We start from the raw sequence: 21,965 nt of genomic DNA, 5'->3' as shown, positions 1-21,965 counted from the left end.
GGTGGCTATGGAACTCCCTTGCACATAGTTAGTAACATTTCTTCTAATATCCCCATACTTGGTTTGGTGTAAGCTGACTTTGAGATGTTACCAGTCCCTCAAATCTCTTGTCCAGCTCTGTGATAGGAAAAAAGTACTCACCTTCTGGGAACTGAATTACTGAAGAATAAACAATTCCTATTTTGTATGCAATTTTGAAGTAATGTGATTTATGCTTTTGCATTCTTTTTGTATTCTCAGACAAGACATGGAAACCACTTTTTTTTTTTACTCTATGTGTCTCTTTTTATTTTAAAAAGACTGCAACCAACCTTTCCTCTAATTTTTAAAGTTGTAAGTAATCATGTCCCAAAGTCAGATACTCAAAATATATGAGCATGTAAGTGTCTAGTCTAAAGCTCTAATAAAAAAAGCTCACTTAATCTGATGCCTACTAAGTAAAGTATATAACTTGATTGTGCTGTGCTGAAACACAAGTGGTAGGGAGATAAACTCTGTCCTGCTCCGTAACTCAACTTGACAGCTCCCCCATTTTCTATGGGCCTCTGTGCATTTGGTTTCCTAAGAAACCATAAAACATATTTTACCTTCTTTGGACATATTTCTCAGTTTTCTAAGATGACACTTGATTACATCTTCAATTTTATGGTTGTTTCTATTTGATTTTCATAAAACCAAGAAAACGTTTTAGAAGTTTGCTCATACGGACACTCCTTGCCCTCACTGTAATTTTCACCAGAGCTCTCTGCTCGTTACTGAAGCTGGAATATGGTATCTACAAAATAATGTCCAACAAGTTCCCAGTACTTTGGATTTATGAGACACATTTAATCTTCCTGCTATATTTATAACATAATCAGAAGTTGGTGAGGGGTATCTTTTTCCTGTATCATAAACAGGTTTAAACACTTTTTGGGGAAATATAATGTGAATTTTACTTTCAACATTTCCTAATTATGCTAGAACAATTCATAAGACATTTGATGTATTAAATTATTTACTATATTGATTATAGTCAGCACAAATATGCTTACGTAGCTGGCTTACCCTTGCGATGCTTATCATCTGCTGCTCTGAGTCTCTCTGAATAATGATTTTTTTTGCAGCTATAGAAATAACGAATGGGTACTGACAGAAGGAAAACCTGCCCAACAAGTGGAAACAGAAAAAGCAAAATTGTGTATTTTTTAGCAAAATTATACTAAGGGAATGTAAGGTACCCCTTCTAACAATGTAACATTACTTTTGAATTATGTCTTATCATTTACAAAATGATCTCAAGTACATAATTTCTCTTAATCCCCACAGCCCTGTGAAGTGTGTGTCATTACCAGGGGTGCAGTACCTTTGTTTTCTGGAGGAAGCTACATCTAATGAGATATGTGCTAACGACTTACATTGTTATATAGTAATTCCAGTTTATGTACAGTCACCTGTACATCATTACTTGTGAAAAATATGGCCAACACCAGAATCAAGAGGCAGAGTGTTGATGAAGGAGGATTAGGACAGAAAGTTCAAGTACAGAAAGTAATATAAAAATCCATTATTAAATGGATATTTCTGAGATGAGAGCTTCAGAAATGAGGAAATCTTGTAATAACTATAGTAATAACAAGCAGAGTAATAAATTGAAGACCAATAAAAGTATGTTATTGTTAGTACTGCACTTAATGATATAGTAATATGAAATGATATGTGTTTGTAAAGGTACAACATTATGATCAAAGGTAAGGAAAACAACTTTTTTTCCTGGGTCAGAGCTCATTCTATGCTATGTAAAAGAGCCACAGACAAAGAGAGAAAGGCATTTGGAGAGAACTAGCATGGCAGCACTGACACTTCAGGAGTTAGACTCCATCAGCAGTGGCTGCGATGCATCCATCAGTTTTCATTGGAATCCATTCGAGGGCAGTCAGGCAAGGCATCCGTGACCACCAGGTGCCATGAAGGCACTATGGGGACACAGGAGGTAGCACTAGTGTGAACTGAAAATGAAATAGCTTTCCCCTGGATCGAAATTGTTAAAAACAGTAAGAGTTGTTCAGTACTAATGTGTAATGATTTTGAATCACTAAGTGCTAACTAAAAATTAAGAAATGAGTGTCCCTAGTCCTGGCACTTAGAAGAATGATGCTATGTGTATGAGATACTAGATAAACAGCTGAGGCTGCTCATGGCCAGCGGTGACTTGCCCTAGGGCTCCAGGTCCCGCTCTAGGTCCAGGCTGGCTTCCCAAGGGCTGGAGGGACCATAGGATAAAAGTCTAATTCATTCTTGGTACAATGCTGTGGTACAGTGGTTAGAGGTGCTCTGTATTAAAAGTTGTCACTAAAATACACACAATAACTCTTGGAGTTGTTTTGTGGTTTTGTCTACAACGTTGTAATTATATTAAAGTTGGAGAAAAAAAGCTTCTTTGTAAAATAAACTTTCCCAAGAAAGTATTCATCACACTGACAGAAGTCCCCAGAAATGGAATTTTTATTCAGTTCCAAGTGTTCATATATGGACTGAAATATGTCCTGAGAGACATTTTATGTTTTAGGCCAATTCTTGTAGAAAGGGTCCCTGGAAGCTTAAACCAGTTTATAAACTAGTCTGTGGTTTGGGGTTACTTACATCCATCCCATATCTCTTAGTCAGTCTCCATGAACTCTCCAGGACATCTCCTGGTCTGGGAATAAACTGTTTGGGATCATCTTGCTGGTTTAATTCAAATAGTAAATGTGGATATAAGGGGCAGTGTACTAAAGAATTTGGTCAAATGTTTTGAAAATCTATTATACCATTGTAATAAATCATTTGTGGTGAAGATCTTTCTCCAACATCCATTTTTTAAATACTGTATGTAAAGGTCAACCATTTTTCCTACAGAGTAAGGAAGAAAAGGAGTGAATGTATGTGTGTACGTGCACATGTGTGTGATCACTGTGTTAGATCTGGCACTGGCACACTATGGCCCATGGGACAAAGATGGCCTATTGCCTGTGCTTATGAATAAAGTGTTGTAGGACACAGACACCCCCATTCATTTACATATTGTCTAAGGTTGTATTTTTGTGCTGCAACAGACCAGAGATTGTATAGCCCAAAGGGCAAAAAATATTTACCATCTAGTACTAGTACTTTACAGAAAAAGTTTTTTAATCCCTGTCCTAGACAATAGCATATAGAATAAGAAGCTACAAGAAATTGCATATTAAGATAGTACCTTTCCCTTCTTAAAAAGATGTTATTAACCAAACCAAAAACAAATTAACATGCATGTGAATTCAAAATGTAACAGAAAAAGAAAATGCTTTCACAGATACAGTATTTCAAGGCTGAATAATTAAACTACATTTATAAGTTTATATGTAAAGGTATGGGGAGATTTAAATTTATTTACACAAACTTAAAACCCAGTCATTATTTTGAATAGTATTTCATTTAGGTGAGTAGCCAAATGAGCTTCTGACTGTACCTGTGGGAGTTTCCAAAGCTCTGCCAGGTGTGGTATTCCTCCATGAGATCAATGTGATCCAGTGTAGAATTATAGAAATCGGTATAAGGAATAAGGGGAGGATGGACCAAATTGTTTGCAGTATCTGTAAAGATAAATTCTAACATAATGATCTTTTGCAACATGCGCATGGTTTACTCTAATAATAATAACATTTTAATGTCTACCAAGTAGTCTTTACCTATTCCTATTTTAAGCAATTGTAGCTTCCAATGGAAAAAGTAGTTTTATAATTGTGATCAAAATGGAGCCAATAATTTGTTTTTTCAAAAGAACTTGTGGTGGGGATTGTATTAGTATAGTAAAAGGAACGCCCAGATGGCCATCTGCTCTTTCTGTTCTCACCATAAGTGTGTTCTCTCCTCAGCATCCCTCAGGAATTCATAGAAGTTCTTGTGTTCTTAGGAGTCACTACTTAGCAGATTATTTGCAGTTAGCCATAACACAGAATACTGCCCAATAAAAAGCATAAAGCTCTCTCATGCTTGTTAATTAACTGTGAACTCCATTATCAAAACAGAAAGTAAATTTCAACTCTCCACTTCAAAGAAATGCTTTAAAATGTAAGAATGCCTCCATAGTACTTTGAGATCCTTATGGAAATGTCTCTAATATTTAACAAAAGAAAAGTAAAGATGATAGAAGAACAAAACCTACTAAGTAAAGCCAGCACTTTAGATGCTGATGGGATCCACCAGGAACATTTTGTTAGGGGTGGAAATTCTTCAGGCTTTGCAGGAAACAGTCGTAAAGAAATAAACTGCAGCAATCTCTCTACCAATTGTTTGAACCTCTTCTGGGATAATCTGGTAAAGATTTTGAAATAATTCCAATCAAAATTCACACTGTCTATTTTGGCAATAATTCATTAGATAGTAAAGTGCATTCTATATGCATAAACTTTTAGAATATTCCCCCAAATTCTATTTTTAAATTGCCAAACATTTGAAAAGATGGAAGATCTTACCTGGAATATTACTTCTTAATGGAATAAGAAATAAACATTAATATTACTATAAAGTTAGTATTAAACATTTCATGTTATGCCAAAAACTAAGATGTGTAAAGGCTTTCAACAGTCAATTCTATTATTTGCAGACTCTGTATGTGCAAATTCACCTACTTGCTAAAATTAATTGTAACCCCCAAATTGATAATGTGGCTCTTTCATTGTTACTTGTAGATGTGCAAACAGTGGCAAAAAATTTTAGTTGCCCAATGTGCACATTCCCAGCTGAAGCTGAAAAAGGAACGCTCTGTCTTGTTCTAGCTGTCATGCTGTAAGCAAGCGGCTTTTATGCAGTCTGCATAGTGTCATGTTTTTCACATTTTGTGCTTTTTGTTAGTGATTTTGCTGTTTTAAAATGGCCCCCAAAAGTAGTGTTAAAGTTCTGTCCAGTCTTCCTAAGTACAAGAAGGATGTTGTATGCCATACAGAGGATACACTTGTGTTAGATAACATTTGTTCAGACATGAATTAGAGTGCTGTTGACTGTAAATTCAGTGTTAATGAAACAACAATTTAATTAAATAAGATGTCTTTAAATAGAAGTATAGGTAAAGCAAGGTTATGTAGTCATCAGCTGATGAAAATGTTGACCTTAAAGCTCGCAGGAGCCTAACCCTGTGTTTCCTTTAGGGGCAATAGTTTAGTATTCACTAATTCACTATTCACAGTACATTTATAGGACATTAGAGGCCTGGTGCACAAATTCGTGCACTAGTGGCGTCCCTCGGCCTGGCCTGTGGGATCAGGCCGAAACCAGTTCTCTGCCATCCCCTGAGAGGTCCTGGATTGCGAGAGGGCGCAGGCCAGGCCAAGGGACCCCACCGATGCACGATTGGAGCCAGGGAGGAACATGGGAGGTTGGCTAGCCAGGGAGGGACCATGGGAGGGCTCCAGGGCGTGTCTGGCCTGTCTTGCTGAGTCCTGGACCCCAGCAGCAAGATAACCTACCAGTTGGAGTGTCTGCCCCCTGGTGGTCAGTGCACGTCATAGCGAGTGGTTGAGTGGCCTTAGCATATCATTAGCATCTTATGCTTTGATTGGTTGAACAGCTGACCGGACGACCTAATATGGACACTTAGCATATTAGGCTTTTATTATATAGGATACTACTGTGAATAATGAGCATCAACTGTATTTTAAAATTAATTTTGAAAATATTTTGCCTCTTTGTTATCAATCATGAAGAAAAGTAATTGTTGATGTGAGTATAGTTCTATGAAAAAAGTATGATACCTTTATAAATTGATATTGATGGCTAATCTACATTTTATAAAGATGCTTTTGGGGAAGGAAAAGCACCATGTAAATAATGCTGAAATTTATATTGATACAGAGATAGGAAATAAAAAGACACAAATTAAAATACTAATGTCTGAGCAAATCCAGGCACCATCTATGAGATGTTTGAAAAACCAGTGATAGAATGCACTGCATAAAAGCAAGAACAGTGGACAGAAATCTCAACCACAGCTTGCACAAGCAAAATGGTTACTGACATTAGAAACAGATTTTAAATTATCCTTTATGTAGTACTAAAATATATGCATATAATTGCCTTTTGAGGCACTGTGAAGTATAAGTATCATTTCTAAAGACCTGCAAACATTTAATATTTTTAACTCATAGCAAACTTAAAACTCTAAGATTATGAAGGTTCTTAATATCATAGAAGGACTTACTTTTTAACCCAGTGGACTAAGAAATGATGGTCAGCTTCAACTAAGGCAGCTATCTGTCTTAGCAAGTGAGCATAGATGACGTACGTAGATGTGTTATTAAACTGAGGATTCTGAGAAAGATATTAAAAGTAATTTTGTTAAAATATTGTTAACATGTAAAAAGAAAGACACTAAGCTTAATGAGCTAAGTGGTAAATTCAGAAGACGAGATTTGAAGTTATGAAATACTAGGTGAAATCCTTTAAAACAATAATTTATTTGTTTATTTAATTAGCAGAGACTTGGTACAGTTCTGCTGTGGTACAGTGGAAAGAGCACGGGCTTTGGAATTGGGACGGATCTGGGTCTGAGTGAGCAGAGCTTATTGCTAATATACAGTCCTCAAAAACTTGAGCTTCATGTTGTTTTCTAGCATTCACTATCTCTACATATATATATTTCCTCCCCTAGTTTTGCCTTTCTCCTACTCCTCCCTATTTTCCTTCCTTACATCTCTCAACTACTTCTTGTCTGTTCCTCCCCACACACACTTTTCTTTTTTCCTCTCTTCCCGCTTCTCTATCTTTACCCTGCATATTTCCTTTTATTGAACACAGTAATGAACTAAACACTATCCTATTTAGTATATATTTTTTTCTTACCTTTAAATAAGGTAATTACATATGTGTACTTTTTGCAAATTGTAAAGAATGACACAGATGCAGTGTGCTAGCTATGGTAATAATATAATTCTTTCATAAAAATAGTAAAAACTAAAAATTGCTTTTCATTTGTCTGGACCTAATTTTTTCTATCTGTGAATCTGTAGCTCTCAAGAAGAAAAAGTTCATCATCTTTGTGTTTTTTTAAAATATATTTTATTGATTTTTTACAGAGAGGAAGGGAGAGGAATAGAGAGTTAGAAACATCGATGAGAGAGAAACATCAATCAGCTGCCTCCTGCACACTCCCCACTGGGGATGTGCCTACAACCAAGGTACATGCCCTTGACCAGAATCGAACCCGGGACCCTTGAGTCCGCAGGCTGATGCTCTATCCACTGAGCAAAACTGGTTAGGGCCATCATCTTTGTTTTGCAAATATAAACCACTTTGATTTTTCTATTCGTATCCTAGCTTAAGCATTTATTGAAAATACAGAGAAATTGGAAACTTACTACTTAGAAAATAAAAGAAAGTTTTGGAGCCCATTCTAGTTATAAGAAAGGAGATTAATTGGAGGGGGAAGATGTTCTTCCCTTCTGTTTGTGCCCGAATACCACAGCAGGAAGGCAAGAATTAAAAATTTAATCCCAGAGATAAATTAGCTTCCCACTGTTTGTTTGTTGTAGCTTACTTCTCTAGTTACAAGTAACTGCAATCCAAAAGTATCAATAATGTTGCTCAAAAGAATACTTAATATTTGATATAATTTCACCTATATACGTGCATAGACTGAGGTCTAAATTAGATAACTAAATTCTTGCTTTCTTACCTGTAAAAGTATAAAATATGCTCTAAGATCATCTTTTGTTCGTGGACTGAAAAAGAAGTATAATTGATTAGAGATTACAGTATATAATAAAAAATGATCCATTGAATTGAGTTGATAAAGCCCAAAACTAGACTTAATATGTATTATTATTGAGACAGTAACATATCTCTAATATGCTGAAAAGATAGGTTCCTGTGTGCCTACTCTAGGCTGATTCTGAAGATAACTAAAAATGGAGTTAACTAGGCTATTTTATGAGGTAAATATTATGATTAACTCTGGAAACAGTTAAGAGTCTGGAAAATAATTAACAATTTTAGAATACTTATGTTTTTGTTTTAATAAAGGATAACTGAGATCTCAAAAATATCTATGCATTGAAAAAAGAAATAGGTTTGTGAATACAGGTCTATTACTGAAATGAAAGTTGTAGAAGTGTCTGCAAGTCAAATCGCACTTTGAATACATCTAGTATATTTCTAATGAAAAGAATCTTATTTTGAATACCTCTGAAAAGTAACTAAATTTTAATCGGTGCCATGTTAATCTGGATTTCCACATGATCAAATTTGACCAAGTTTTTGTTATTCCCCAAGCTGATGAGTGTTACTTGTCCTCTGAAGACCTATTAAATACACTCACAGACACTCGGAAGTAATTAACTTCTTGCATTACAAATGGTTCCCCTATGTGATAACTAGATGCAATTAATGATCCTTGATTGGATCCTGGATTGAAAAATAAAACCCAGATATTAAAGAACACTTTTGAGCCAACTAGGGAAATTTAAATGTGGACTGTATTTTAGAGAGTATTAAATGAATCTTAAATGTATTATGGTCACAGAGAAAAATGTGATTAGGAAATACATGCTGAAGTAATTAGGGGCAAAGTATCATGATGCCTTCCATTTACTAAAAACAGATTCCATGCAGAGGGAGAAAAAGCAAAAGCAAATGTGGCAAAAAGTGAACAACTCGTGAATTCAGGTGATGGTGAATGAGTTTTCATTATCTTTAACTTTTCTGTAATTTGAAATTTTTCAAAATCAATGTTGGGGGGGAAATGGTTCACCTCCAAGTATCTTCTTGAATTCCCTTTAAGAAAATAAAATGATGAAATAATAATTTACCTTTCTGTTATAGTTATAAATTAAGTATGAAAATATAAATTGTTGCCCAAAATATACTGGATGACCTTTACAAAATATAAAGCCACATAATCTGAAATATAACTATGTATTATATGTATTAAAGTTAGAAATAAATATGTATATGCTTATATATATATAACATTTTTAAATTAGTAACATTTCTTTGTAGGAGAATTATCTCAACAAAATAATGATTTATATTATTTAGGTTTAAACCAAATTGAAACCATTTCTGTCTATAATATTCTACATAATTTTCAGACTATTTTCTCAATGGGACTAATGTTTTGTTTTAGAAATTATATTTGAAAATATTTTAAAAGACTCAAGGCAATTCATAAATATTAAAATTCCTGGTGATAGGAGAGTCCTACTTTTTTCCATTTTATAGCTGCACCATTATGATTTCCAACTCTCTGGCCTATGCACTAGTATTGCACTACAGTATACAGTTCAGGCTATAGACATTGTGGTTAAGATCACAGGCTCTTTGCCAAACCGCATGGGTTCTACTCCTGACTCACACATTTACTGGGTTAACTTGGGCAATTTACTCTGTAAATTTTCTCAACTGTAAAATGAAAATAATCATATTACCTACCTCATAGAATTGTAGTAAAAATTCAATGAGAAACACATGTAAAATTGTTAGGAAGATGCTTAGCCCATAATAGTCAATAAACTAGATTTTGTTGTTGTTATAATAAATTCAAAATAAAACAAGACTTTTAGGTACTGCACACACATTCCTCTGAAACATGAGTCCTGTCACATTGTCATTTTAATCTGTATTGGACACACTTTTCAAGGGCAGAGAGGGTAAGCTTTGAGGGTTTGCTTACTAGAGGGGACTGAGATTCCAGCAGTTTCAGACCACTGGACTTCCTCATTCTCCTACGAATGCTCTTTACATTCTAATTTTCTCTTCATTTTTAATGAAGCATTATGTGTTCAACCAGAAATATAAAATTCAAGGAAAATGCAAATATATTACTAGAATGATAAATTAGGAAAATCACATGAAATTATATGTTATGATTTCAATTATTTTAAAAGATGACTAGACAAAAATAGCAAAATGTAAACATTTGTACTTTTTTTTACACTACTCTAGCTTTAAAAAATTTTTCTATAATAACCAGGCATCTCTTTGAAAATTTATTAAATTTTGAACAATGTTATTAAAATATATAAAGGTACATTTGACATTATATTTAAGAATTCTAGTTTGGTAATATTTTTAGATTGGGCTTAATATAAACATGTAAATTATAATTTTATGGTACTCATATGACTTTATAGAAGCTATTAATTGAAATTATAGTGCTGTTTAAACAATATCAATTTAAATAATATGTACTTTTGAAAGTATATTTTTATATTCTACATATTCTCAGTTCAAAACATTATCAGTTGCATTGCCCATCATTCCTTAAATAATGATTCAATATTTAGTTCTAAGAAAAAACATTTCAGCAGTTAAACTTACATTTCCTTATATTAGAAATAAAAAATTTTGCTTTGGCTATCAGAAAGTCCAAGGCTAAATTTAAGCCCATATTATTTCATCCTAGGTTACATGTAACTACCCATCCCGTATCTGTATAGCACTCATGTCTGTACACAACAAATTTTATATATGATGTTAAAGGATTCAGAGATCTTCTGAAGCCCACCCATAGTCCATCCTGAGAAGTCACAAATCTCAAGTTTAAAAAATTTGTTGTTAATGGTTTATAACTTCTTTCTATCTTTGTTTTTATTACAACAACTAAAATTGACTCGGTAAAATACATACATATGTAACATAAGGTGTATGAGATGTGTAAACTAACCATCTATACTGACTAGCTAGATATTAATTACAATTACCCTTTCCATTCTCGTAACAGGCTGTTAATGATTCCCTTTAATACTGTCTTCTGAATGTCTTGAGGCTGTAGGCAAAAGAAAATCAGAAGATAATTAGGATTAGCTACTAAAGTGACTTTAAAGATTGTTTATCCATTCACCTATTAAAGGATATCTGGGTTGCTTCCAATTTTTGGCAATTTTGAATAAGGTTGCTATAAAATTTGTGTGCAGGTTTTTGGGTGGACATAAGTTTCGAATCATTTGGGTAGACAACTAGGGTATGACTTTTGGGTCATATTGTAAACTTGTTTAGCTGTGTAAGAAAATGGAAATACGACTTATTGAAATTTGTGGGATACAGCAAAAGTAGTAAATGAATATATTAGACAAAAAGATGTAAAATAAGCAATTTAAGCTTTCAATCTTGGAAAATTAAAACAGGAAATCAAGTCCAAGTAATCAGAAGAAAATACATAATAAAGGTTAGAAGAGAAATCAATATAAATGAAAACAGGGAACTAATAGAGAAAAAGCAATAAAACCAAATGCTAGTTTTTGGAAAAGATTAATAAAGTTGATGAACCTTTAGCAAGACTAACCAAGAAAGGAAGATTAAAGACAGTAATTACTAATATCAGAACTGAAAGTAGGATCATCACTACTGATACCTGGACACTGAAAGGATATCAGAGAACTATTATGAACAACTCTGCCCACAAATTAAAAACCTAGATAAAATAGACCAAGTCTTTGGGAGGTACAATCTCCCAAAGTCACACATTGATAATTTGAATGGACTTATATTTATTAAAGAAACTGAATCAATGACTAATAACTTTCCAAAACAAAAACACCAGGCCCAGAAGGTTTTACTGGTGAGTTCTACTGAAAATTTAAGAAAGAAAGGATACCAATTCTTTACAATTTCTTCCAAAAAACAGAAGAGAGAATATTTCCTAACTTATTCTATGACAGCATTATCCTAATACCAACCTAAAGATATTACAAGAAAAAAATTACAGATCAATATCTCTTCTGAACACAGATGTAAAAATCCTCAACAAAGTATTAGCAAATCAAATCCAACAATGTATACAAAGAATTATACACCATAACCAAGTGGGATTTATTCCAGGTATGCAAGGCTGGCTCATCATTTGAAAATCAATGTAACTCATCACATCAGTAGGTTGAAGAAGAAAATATATGATCATATCAGTAGCTATGAAAGCATTTGATAAAATTTAACACCAATTCATGATAAAGAAAACCTCAGCAAACTAGGAATGGAGGGAAATTTCCTCAATTTGGTGAAGAACATCTACAAAAATCCTTGAGTCAACAATTTTAATGGTGAAAAACTGATAGGTTCATCTTGTATTTTCCCTATCTCAGTCCTGGAATTAGCCATTTCTCCAGGGAGCTCTGGTTCCTTTCTGTGAGGAATGGTATTTAGAAACCGTGCATGCTAAAGTGCTCATTGCTACTGGGTGTTATTGCTTCTAGGCAATAACACCCAGAGAACAGGGTTAGGAAATACACACACACACACACACACACACACACACACACACACACACACGTATCCATATCCATCTATTAAAATCCCTGAGTTCATTATGATGTCGTAATGCCAAAAACTAAGAAAAACTAAAGATTTGTTTACATATTTAAAAAAATCTTTAGACTGAAGATATATAAAATACTGTGTATAAAAATTACTTGGCTTAGGTTTTTTTTAAGGTATGGTTATAATATTCGAAGTATAGCTAGGTGGGGTTTTTTTCTGTTTGTATTACATTTTAAAGGATTTCCCCTCATGCTGTATATTTTTAATTTTTTAGTGTCTATAAAATATTAATATCATTCCAAGTCAGAAAAAGTCAGAGAAGTGTCCCAGGAGTGGGAATTTTGGGTCACAATGTATGCATAAGCAAAATGTGTTAGCAATAATGCCCAGCAGTTTTCCAAAGTGGTTGTTTATACTTACCTAATCAGGCTATGAAAGTTCTAAGTGCTCCACAATATTGCCTATTCTTGGCAAGGTTCTTAAATTTTTTTTCTACTAATTTTGAATGGATATATAATCTTATCTTCATTTCTCTAATGACAAATGTTATTAACTACCCTTTTATATATTTAATTGTGAAGTACTGAGATTAGCAATAAGCAAGAATGTCTGCTGTAACTTATTTTATTCAAAATTATATAATAAGGCAACTACAACCATGCATGCATACATAGGTACAAGGATTGGAAAGAGATAAGACTCATTTTTCACAAACAACATGATTGTCTATATAGAAAATCCAAATAAATCTGATGTACTGTGAGAATTAATGAATAAACTTAGCAAGGTAAATAAAGATAAATATATGAAGGTATTTCTATACTAGTAACAATTAGAAAATGAAATTACAATAGGATAAAAAAATCAAGTACCTACAAACAAATGTACTAAGATATGTCAGACCTTTACTCAGAAAACTGAAGCATTACCAAGAGAACTTAAAGAAGATTTAAGTAATTGGAGGGATATACCATGTTCATGGATTGAAAGGATGTCAATTCCTCACATACTGATCTATAGCAGTAGGGTTCTCAAAATGTGATCCCTGGATCAGGAGCATCAACGTATCCTGGGAACTTGTTAGAAACACAGATTCTTGGACATTCTGAATCTGAAAATCTGCATTTTAAGAAGCCCTTCCTGTGACTCTGATAGATGATAAAATTTGAGAACCACTCATCTGCAGATTCAATGCAATACCAATACAATCAAATAACTGACCTCCTTTTGCTTAAGTGAAGCATAATTTTACGTTAGTAGGACTCCCTAAACAAGGACTGGACATAAATATATTTTCTGCTTAATTCTCATTTAGTTATAAAAATAAAAACAATCTTAACTTTCTGAGAATTCCAACTACATTTACTATAAAATTACATCACAGTGATTTTTACAATATTTGTGTAGTTGCTTTTGAAATACAGAAGAGACAAAGAATTATACTATTTGCATGTGTTCATAAACAATACTTACAGTATTAAGTAAGGCATCATATACAGCATTCACAAATTTAGCATTAATACCAGAGTCTTCAATGGTATTAAATGAGGTGGTGGCATCTTTCTGCAAACCCAATTAAAGAATTAGGTGTATATAAAATTTTAAGACTGTTCTTACTCATATTTGAATCATAACTGTTCCTTCATAATTTCTAATATTTTCTAGTATGATAAAAAAGAACTTTCAGGGCAAAATTGCTAAAATGAAAAATGAATATAGAAGAATTATTTTAATAACTTAAAACTGAAAGAATGGAGACAAATATTAACATTTAATACAAATAAAATCTAAGATATCACGCAATATTTGTGATATAAGTAATTTCAGAAATTAATACATATATGTTTTTTTAAACAGTTGCTTAAGTCAATTATTGGGTAGAAAAAAGAGGTAAACTTATCATCTATGTTTTTTTAATTTAAAATGAAAAATGTGTTTTATGTATTATTACCTTAAATGCAGCATTTAGTTCTGGGAAAGAATCAAATGTTGTTAGATAAAAATCATGTACTGCTTTCCAATCTCCTGACGACTTAGCTTTTTCTACATCTTCCCTAAAATGAAAACATATACTAACCATAATAGAAGGAAATATTATTCAGATAAAATAGCATTACTTTACACATAAATGTCACCAAACAAGCAACTTGATATACTGAAGCTGAATACAGAAACGCTCCAATTAATGTAAATATGATTTATGGATCTACAATTCTTAATTAGATTGATATATTAATCCAGCTTCAGCTTTCCCGTTTACTTGCTTTTTGAAAAGTTCATTCTTGACATGCTTATTACAAGTAACACTCTTTCTTCACTTCAAAGCTAAATGTCTTGAGAGACTTTGTTTATATTCTATCTCTACTTTCTCATTATCCCTTTGCTCCTTCATATATCCAGTGGAATTTTTTAGTAGTGACATAGCTTTTATAGTTCATGTGTTACATAGCATTTAAAATCTTATTTTTTAAAAAGGAAACATTCTATTATTTTATTACTACCTTTGTCTCCTGCTTTGCCTGTTTTGACTCATATTCTCTTATTTAGTGTTTCTTTTGCTGCAACATCATCTACCCCTTACCTGTTACTTAGACATTTGTTTTCATCTTCCACTTGAGACTTCTAGTCTTTTGTGACTGCACTCTTGGCTAATACCTTATCATGATCCACAAGATCAATTGCTCACACAAAACTATTAAATTATATAAAGTACTGACATGCAGGTAACTATATGTCTACATATAATAGTGAACTCCAACTTACTGAAAGTCTTTCATAGTTTTGGGCTGGATAGGAAGGGTAGATTCTGGAGGAACTGCAGCCTTTATTTCAGATGATGATGCATCTGTAGAGATACGCTGTTTCTGTCTAACATCAAGGGAAATTGGTGGTAGGTCTCTCACTGTGAAGCATAAAAAAGCATTCAGAGTAATTAATCATAAAATTTTCCAAATTATAAAATGCCAGGCTAACTCAACATGAACAGAAGACAAATGAATTATTTTGTGTTGCATTCACCTTGGGTTCATGTGACAGAAAGTCCCACCAGAGGGAAGGGCACTTACAGGAGGGTCTAACGCCCCTACCCCAACTTCACCCATAACAGATATTAGGCTGTATTTTACATTAAAAGTTATCTACAGATGTAAAACAGTTTCTTTCCCCTGCTCTTTTCCCAAAAGTTGTCTTTCAGGGAATATTTCAGTGAGAGTCAATGTTTTAAATGTTTATTAGCTCTTTGAATATGTCCAAATCATTTATTTGCATTCTCAGCAATTCTTTGTTGGAGTTTTAGCATTTTCTTAAGAATTTGCATGAAATTTTTATTTTATTCTGTTTGCAAATGGTTCATTGTTTGTTCTTTTTGTTGTACTTTATAACCTTTTAATTATGTAATAAAATGAATATACAAGAATCTCATAAAACAAACATATGGCTTAATGAATAGTATTTATTATAAAACAAACACCTTTGAAACCACTAACCAGTCAAGGGATAGTGTTACCAGCCCCTCCTTGCTCCAACTAGGGATAGTGTTACCAGCCCCTCCTTGCTCCAACTACCCATATGTTGAGTAGACTCTGCCTATTTTAATGTTAATTTCTCAGATTCCTTTTTATCTTTTTTTCATTAATTTTTAAACATTTCCACCTTTTTTCTTATAATTCCTTTTACGGCATGATTTGTTATGTTTGTTTACTTTTGTGTTTCTCCTAGTTTTAAAAATATTTTTAATTCTTTTCTTTATTGCCACCTTCTCAATGTTTATAATTCCATGTTCTTTCAAGTGTCATATTTTCTTAATGAATTTCAGCTCATCTTGAAATAGGGTTTATCTATTTTTGTGGATATGTGTTTCTGATGGGCTCTCATTGTTCAAGTGGCTGTTATTCTGTTTCTTATTCTTTTTTAGTACAATAACATTTTGTAATAAAAAATTACAGAATTTTTCCCTGGCAGGTGTGGCTTAAGTTGGTTGGCCATCATCCCTTGTACCAGGAGGTAGCCATTTCCATTCCCAAAGGCACATTTCTGGGTTGTGGGCTTGATCCCTGGTAGGGGGCATGCAGGAGGCAGCCGATCAATGTTTCTTTCTCCCTCTCCCTTCTTCTCTCTCTAAGAAACCAATGAACTATTCTTTAAAACAAATTCTGGAATTTGATTTTGCTCATTTTCTGTTGCCAATATTTTTTTTAACGTGTTTATTGATTTCAGAGAGAGGGAGAGGGGGTAGAAACATCAATGGTGGAGAGAATCATTGACCTGCTGCCTCCTTCATGCCCCCTACTGGGGATCGAGACTGCAACCCAGGTATGAGACCTGACACGGAATCAAACCATAACCTCCTAGTTCATGGGTTGACGCTCAACCACCGAGCTACACCGGCTGGGCTGCCAATATTATTTGAAATTAGTTTCCCAAACTTTTAGGAGGAGGTGTAGCCCCTTTGTTTTGTTTTTATGTGGAACTCAAATATATGGTAGCTGGCTTTCTGGGATTTCCAGGCTCTGTTTCCCTCCTCCACTTTTAATTTAGGTATCTTCATTCCTTAATCCCTATTGTTCCAGTGCTGCTCAAATCAATCAAATTTAATCTCAGTATAGGGCCTGGGTCTGGAAGGGGCTCTAGTTAGTCAGTTTTGAGAATTCATAGGGGTGACATGCTCCCTTCAGATTTAGCATGAGCTCTCTGCATTCATCTGCTCTTGGCAGTACCTCCCAATTTCAGCCTTTGTTCTCACTGGCCTCCTGAGCTCTCCAATGGATACCTGTTGCTTATTTTGCAGCTTTCCTGTTCTCAGGTCCATCAAACAGCCCAGATGCTTCCTTCGCTTACACCTGCCCGGAAACTAGCCCAGGAGATCTATCTTATGGTTTTGGTGATTTGCCCTGCTTATCCTTTTAGACCAGGGGTCCTCAAACTACGGCCTGCTGACCACATGCAAATACAAATATTGTATTTGTTCCCATTTTGTTTTTTTTTACTTCAAAATAAGATATGTGCAGTGTGCACAGGAATTTGTTCATAGTTTTTTTTTAAACTATAGTCCGGCCCTCCAGCGGTCTGAGGGACAGTGAACTGGCCCCCTGTTTAAAAAGTTTGAGGACCCCTGTTTTAGACCATTTATATGTAACTAGAGGCCCGATGCATGAAATTTGTGCAAGAGTAGGCCTTCCTTCCCCCAGCTGCTGGCACTGGCTTCCCTCTGGCACCCGGGACCTGGGCTTCCCTCCAGCTGCCAGCAGGCACCTGGGACCCAGGCTTCCCTTGCTGCCCCGGCTTCGTCCAGAAGGATGTCCGGTCTAATTAGCATATTATGCTTTTATTATTATCGATTATTGATATGTTAGGGCTTAAGTCTATCATTTTATTTTTTGTTTTTTCTTATTTTCCTGCCTTCTTGTGGGTTACGCAAACACTTTTCAGAATTCCATTTTGATTTATCTGCAGTATTTCTGAAAAGCTGCTCCAGATATCCAGATATTATATACACACTAGAGGCCCGGTGCACAGATTCGTGCACAGGTGGGGTCCCTCGGCCTGGCCTGTGGGGATTGGGCCGAAACTGGCTCTCTGAGATCCCCTGAGGGGTCCCAGATTGCGAGAGGGTGGTTCTCGGGTGACACATCCCGGACTCGGGCTCCCTCCTCTCTAGTTCCGGGTGCGTCACCCGAGAACCACAGCTGCCAAGTCACCACAGCTTGGCAGCTCCTGCACTGAGCGTCTTCCCCCTGATGGTCAATGTGCATCATAGCTACTAGTTGGAGCATCTGCCCCCTGGTGGTCATTGCATGTCATAGCTACCTGTTGGACGGTCGAATGATGGGACAGTCACTTAGGCTTTTCTTTTTTTAAATTTATTGATTTTTTATAGAGAGGGATAGAGAGTTAGAAACATCAATGAGAGAGAAACATCGATCAGCTGCCTCCTGCACACCCCCTACTGGGGATGTGCCCGCAACCAAGGTACATGCCCTTGACTGGAATCGAACCTGGGACCCTTAAGTCCGCAGGCCGACGCTCTATCCACTGAGCCAAACCGGTTAGGGCAAGGCTTTTATATATATAGATAACTTACCAGTCTACTGATGTCATCATTTTACTAGTTGAAATCATACCTCCTTTTACATACCTCCTTTACAGTGTTATGTTTGTTTCGACTGTTAACCATAACTTAGAAAACACAAAAGGAAAAGGAAAGTCTGTTGTATTTACCTATTTTTTGCTTATCTTGTTCTTCTTTCTTGATGTTTCAAGGTTCCTACTTTTGTTTCCTTTTTGCTTAGAGAACCTCTTAATGCATTGTTTTAGGATAGGTCTACTGGTAACAGATTCTTAGTTTTCTTTCATTTGAGAATATATTGATTTCCTCTCCAGCCTGAAAAATATTTTCGCCAGGTATAGGATTCTTCTGGGTTTGCAGTTCTTTCAGCCACTTCCTTCTGGCCTCCATGGTTACTGTGAGAAATCTGCTGTTATCTGAATGGTTTTCCCCTATCTAGGTAAGGTGTCATGTTTCTCTGGCTGCTTTTCAGCATTTTTTTTTGTCTTTAGTTTTCAGAGATTTAATTATATGTCCTAATGTGGATTTCTTTGGGTTTATCCTGTGCACAGTTTGCTCAGCTTCTTGAATCTCTAGGTTTATGTCTCTTGGACAAATGTAGGAAGCCTTCAGTCATGTCTTTGAGTACTTTTCAGCCTACGCTCTCTTTTCTCTCCTTCCAAGACTCCAATGACAAGGATGTAACATCTTTTGTTATAGTCCCACAGGTCTCTTGAGCAATTCATTTTTTTCTTTCCAGTCTATTTTCTCTCTGTTGTTTAGACTGGGTAATTTCCATTGCTCTATATTCCAGCTCATTAATTCCTGTCCTTTCATTGTGCTGTTGAGCCCACCCTCTAAACATTTTACATTGGTTATTATGTTTTCTCAAGTATTAATATTTCCAAGCCAATAGAATAGATTAGTATCTTATAGACTCTAAGTTCTACAATAAGGAAATGTACATATCTAGAATTTAACTCTCCTCTAATATAATCAGGATATATTTTCAAGTAAGCAAACATAGCCGTATCACTTATCACAGCACTAACACAGCTCTGCAGTCTTCCTGCCTCTCTTATCCACTCTCGCAAACAAGCACCTATCCTTGGGGTCTGCCACTGACTTCAACAGACTACGATACATTTCATTAGTGTTAAGGTCTATAGTAAAGTAAATTTCATATTAGAAGGTAGTACAGAGATGTCAGTTTCTTATACTCAACAGTAATGGTTTGTAAACTTACTGTATATCAGAATCACCTGGAGAGCCTGTTAAACCATAGTTTACGAGGTCCTCCCCCAAAGTGTGTGGCTGAGTAGCTCTGGGTTGGGGCATTTCTAACATGTTCCCAGATGCTGCTGATGCTGCTGGTCTGAGGGTCACACTGAGAAACACTGCTCATTAGCTTTAGGAGAGCAGTGATGCTGACAATATAAAACAGATGACTAAATTCATTTCATTCAGGTCTATAATTGGTTTTTATATTCTTTATTACATATGGAAATATCCAACTTCTAGTAATTTGTACTTTAAGTACAAATTGGACAGAAGCTCAGTTTGTAGCAAGTAAAATTCGGTATCTCAACAAATGATTTCTTATTATGTTCAGAAATCTTTCTTAATGGGAAAGAAATAGATGACACATAGTCTCCTCTCTCCAACACTAACCAGTCTTGTTACTATTACCTTTTGAGGCTCCTCTACAGTTTCTCTTCCTCTTCACCAGACAGCATCCTTTCCTGTCCCTTCCCACACTCACCTTTCCCAACCTGGCTGTAAACACCCACTATTAGATACAAACAGACTCTGATTTCAAAAATAAATTACCTTATTCACTTACAGAGCATATATACACATTTCTATACCCACTCATTTTTATTAAGCCCATGCTGAGATGGAAGAGTGCAATTTAATTAGGAAGAGAACTGGATTTTGGCAAAGCCGAGAGTGGCGAGATTCTTACGTAGGAGAACTAGTAATGCCAAGGCCAAGAGAATTACAGGATGAGGTCTGAACCAGAGGCCCAGATGGGATTTATTTTTAGTTCCAAAGGTAATGTGGACTGAAGAGTAATGTGAAATGTTAGCGTACTATGTTAATGGAACTTGAGTCAGAAATAAAAACAGAATCCTTGCTCACATTAGTGAATGAGAGCCAAACTACAGGAAGTGACATTCAGCTATTAAGAAAGGAGGTATAAAAGCTTGCAGCTGCTCTCATGTTCCCGAATATCAAGGCATTGTTTCCAGGGACAGGCTTTCAGCTTGTTCTCCCAGATGGTTATTAAAGTCTAATTCAAAAGAGAAAATCAATAACTGTGGTGATGAGATTAATTAAATCTCAAACTGATATTATAAATAGAACAGGCAAATCTTTGTTCTATCAGATGCAGCTTTTTCTGCAGTGCAGAATACTGTAATACACTGAAAAAGGCCAAAATATATTTATCAGTGAAAACCTGTCATTTAGGTTTCATTCAACCAATACTTGGGAACGCTCTGTGCTAAAAGGATAAGCAGTAATCATTTCCCCTTTCTTTTAATAGTGTTGCCAATTTTAGTTGGTTGCTTAGAAACATTAAGTAAAACACTTGAAGCCAGTGCAAGAAGAGTCAAAGTTATGGTGGAGGCTGGCAGCATATTTTTAAAAATGTAAAGATCATAATACAACTGTGTGGAAGGGTGCGAGATTATCAGGCACGTTTTGCTAGCTCAGTGTTTTCAAGGTGCTATAATGGGCTGACTCTCGTTGAAAACTAGTAACATGTAGCTTTCCGTAACTGTAGCCACCAAAACGTTTGAAATTGGCCCCATGATTAGAAGATGGAAGATTGTTCCTGGCCAGCCAGCCAGATGGCAACAGCAGCTTCCGAGGGAAAAGGAGTTTCTGTGTAGGTTGGGTGTTCGGTAGGAGGAACCTGGGCCTCCTCCCGGTTCCTTATTCCCTACTGCTGGAGGGGAAAGGCTGATATAAAAGGTTTGCTGCTGGTGACACAGTGTTGCAAAGTGCTATACCCTAAGTTTCTTCTCAAATAATTTGTAATTAATAATAAGAATGGAAAAAGCACCAGTAGGGACGAGGTCCTACTGCTAGACAGTTAGTAACTTTCATAACATTCACAAGCCATTGACACTCCTTAGGCCTCAGTTTTGACATTTTGAAAGAGATGGCCTAAATCAGTCGTTCCCAAAGTTCTGGAGACCTTCAAGGGCCACCTCAGGGAAGTGGGGCTGCATGGATGTGTTCACTCAGAGCGGCTCAGCCCCATTACACTCCCTTTCCCCACAACACAGCTGCTCACATTTACTAAATTCCATAAGGCGTGGAACTGAACACTTTCAAATGCTGTTCTTCATGTATCCTTACACCTTATGAGGTAGCTCCTTACTATCCTATTTTACAGACGGGAAAACCAGCACAGAGAGGTTACATAACTTTTCCAGGATCATACAGCTGGTAAGTTACAGCAGAGCCAGGATTCAAACCCACCCTGTTAAGTTACAAAGCCCATGTTATTCCCACTATCAAGTAATGCGAAACCTTCCACCATGTCTAAAAACAAGTAGCAAAACTGAACCCTATGTTTACATGGAAGTAGGCGCTAGTGAATTATGAAATGTCAACAAAACTCAAAATGGACCAAAAAAAAAAATCAGTATGTTGAAAAATTAATCCT

The 21,965-nt window shown here is 35.4% G+C and overlaps 1 protein-coding gene and 1 long non-coding RNA gene across 2 annotated transcripts in view; one reads left to right on the top strand and one right to left on the bottom strand.

Moving 5' to 3' along the window:
• The window catches only part of LOC106724379, a 68,757-nt gene that overhangs the window by 27,498 nt on the left and 19,294 nt on the right, over positions 1 to 21,965 (top strand). The window lies entirely within an intron of this gene.
• The window catches only part of HECTD2 (HECT domain containing E3 ubiquitin protein ligase 2), a 46,720-nt gene that overhangs the window by 18,779 nt on the left and 5,976 nt on the right, over positions 1 to 21,965 (bottom strand). Inside the window, exons 2-10 of the mRNA XM_014531584.1 lie at positions 15,007 to 15,145; positions 14,195 to 14,297; positions 13,717 to 13,806; positions 10,692 to 10,756; positions 7,667 to 7,712; positions 6,194 to 6,303; positions 4,163 to 4,311; positions 3,467 to 3,590; positions 1,048 to 1,144 (exon numbers count right to left, since the gene is read on the bottom strand). Coding sequence (XP_014387070.1) covers positions 1,048 to 1,144; positions 3,467 to 3,590; positions 4,163 to 4,311; positions 6,194 to 6,303; positions 7,667 to 7,712; positions 10,692 to 10,756; positions 13,717 to 13,806; positions 14,195 to 14,297; positions 15,007 to 15,020 — 798 coding nt within the window. The 5' untranslated portion in view covers positions 15,021 to 15,145. The remainder of the gene's footprint in view (positions 1 to 1,047; positions 1,145 to 3,466; positions 3,591 to 4,162; positions 4,312 to 6,193; positions 6,304 to 7,666; positions 7,713 to 10,691; positions 10,757 to 13,716; positions 13,807 to 14,194; positions 14,298 to 15,006; positions 15,146 to 21,965) is intronic.

Source organism: Myotis brandtii, unplaced genomic scaffold (assembly GCF_000412655.1).
Source record: "Myotis brandtii unplaced genomic scaffold, ASM41265v1 scaffold810, whole genome shotgun sequence".
In the NCBI taxonomy this organism is placed as follows: Eukaryota; Metazoa; Chordata; class Mammalia; order Chiroptera; family Vespertilionidae; genus Myotis; species Myotis brandtii.
The sequence above is the reverse complement of the archived record's forward strand: the minus strand, read 5'-3'. Positions and strand labels throughout refer to the sequence as shown.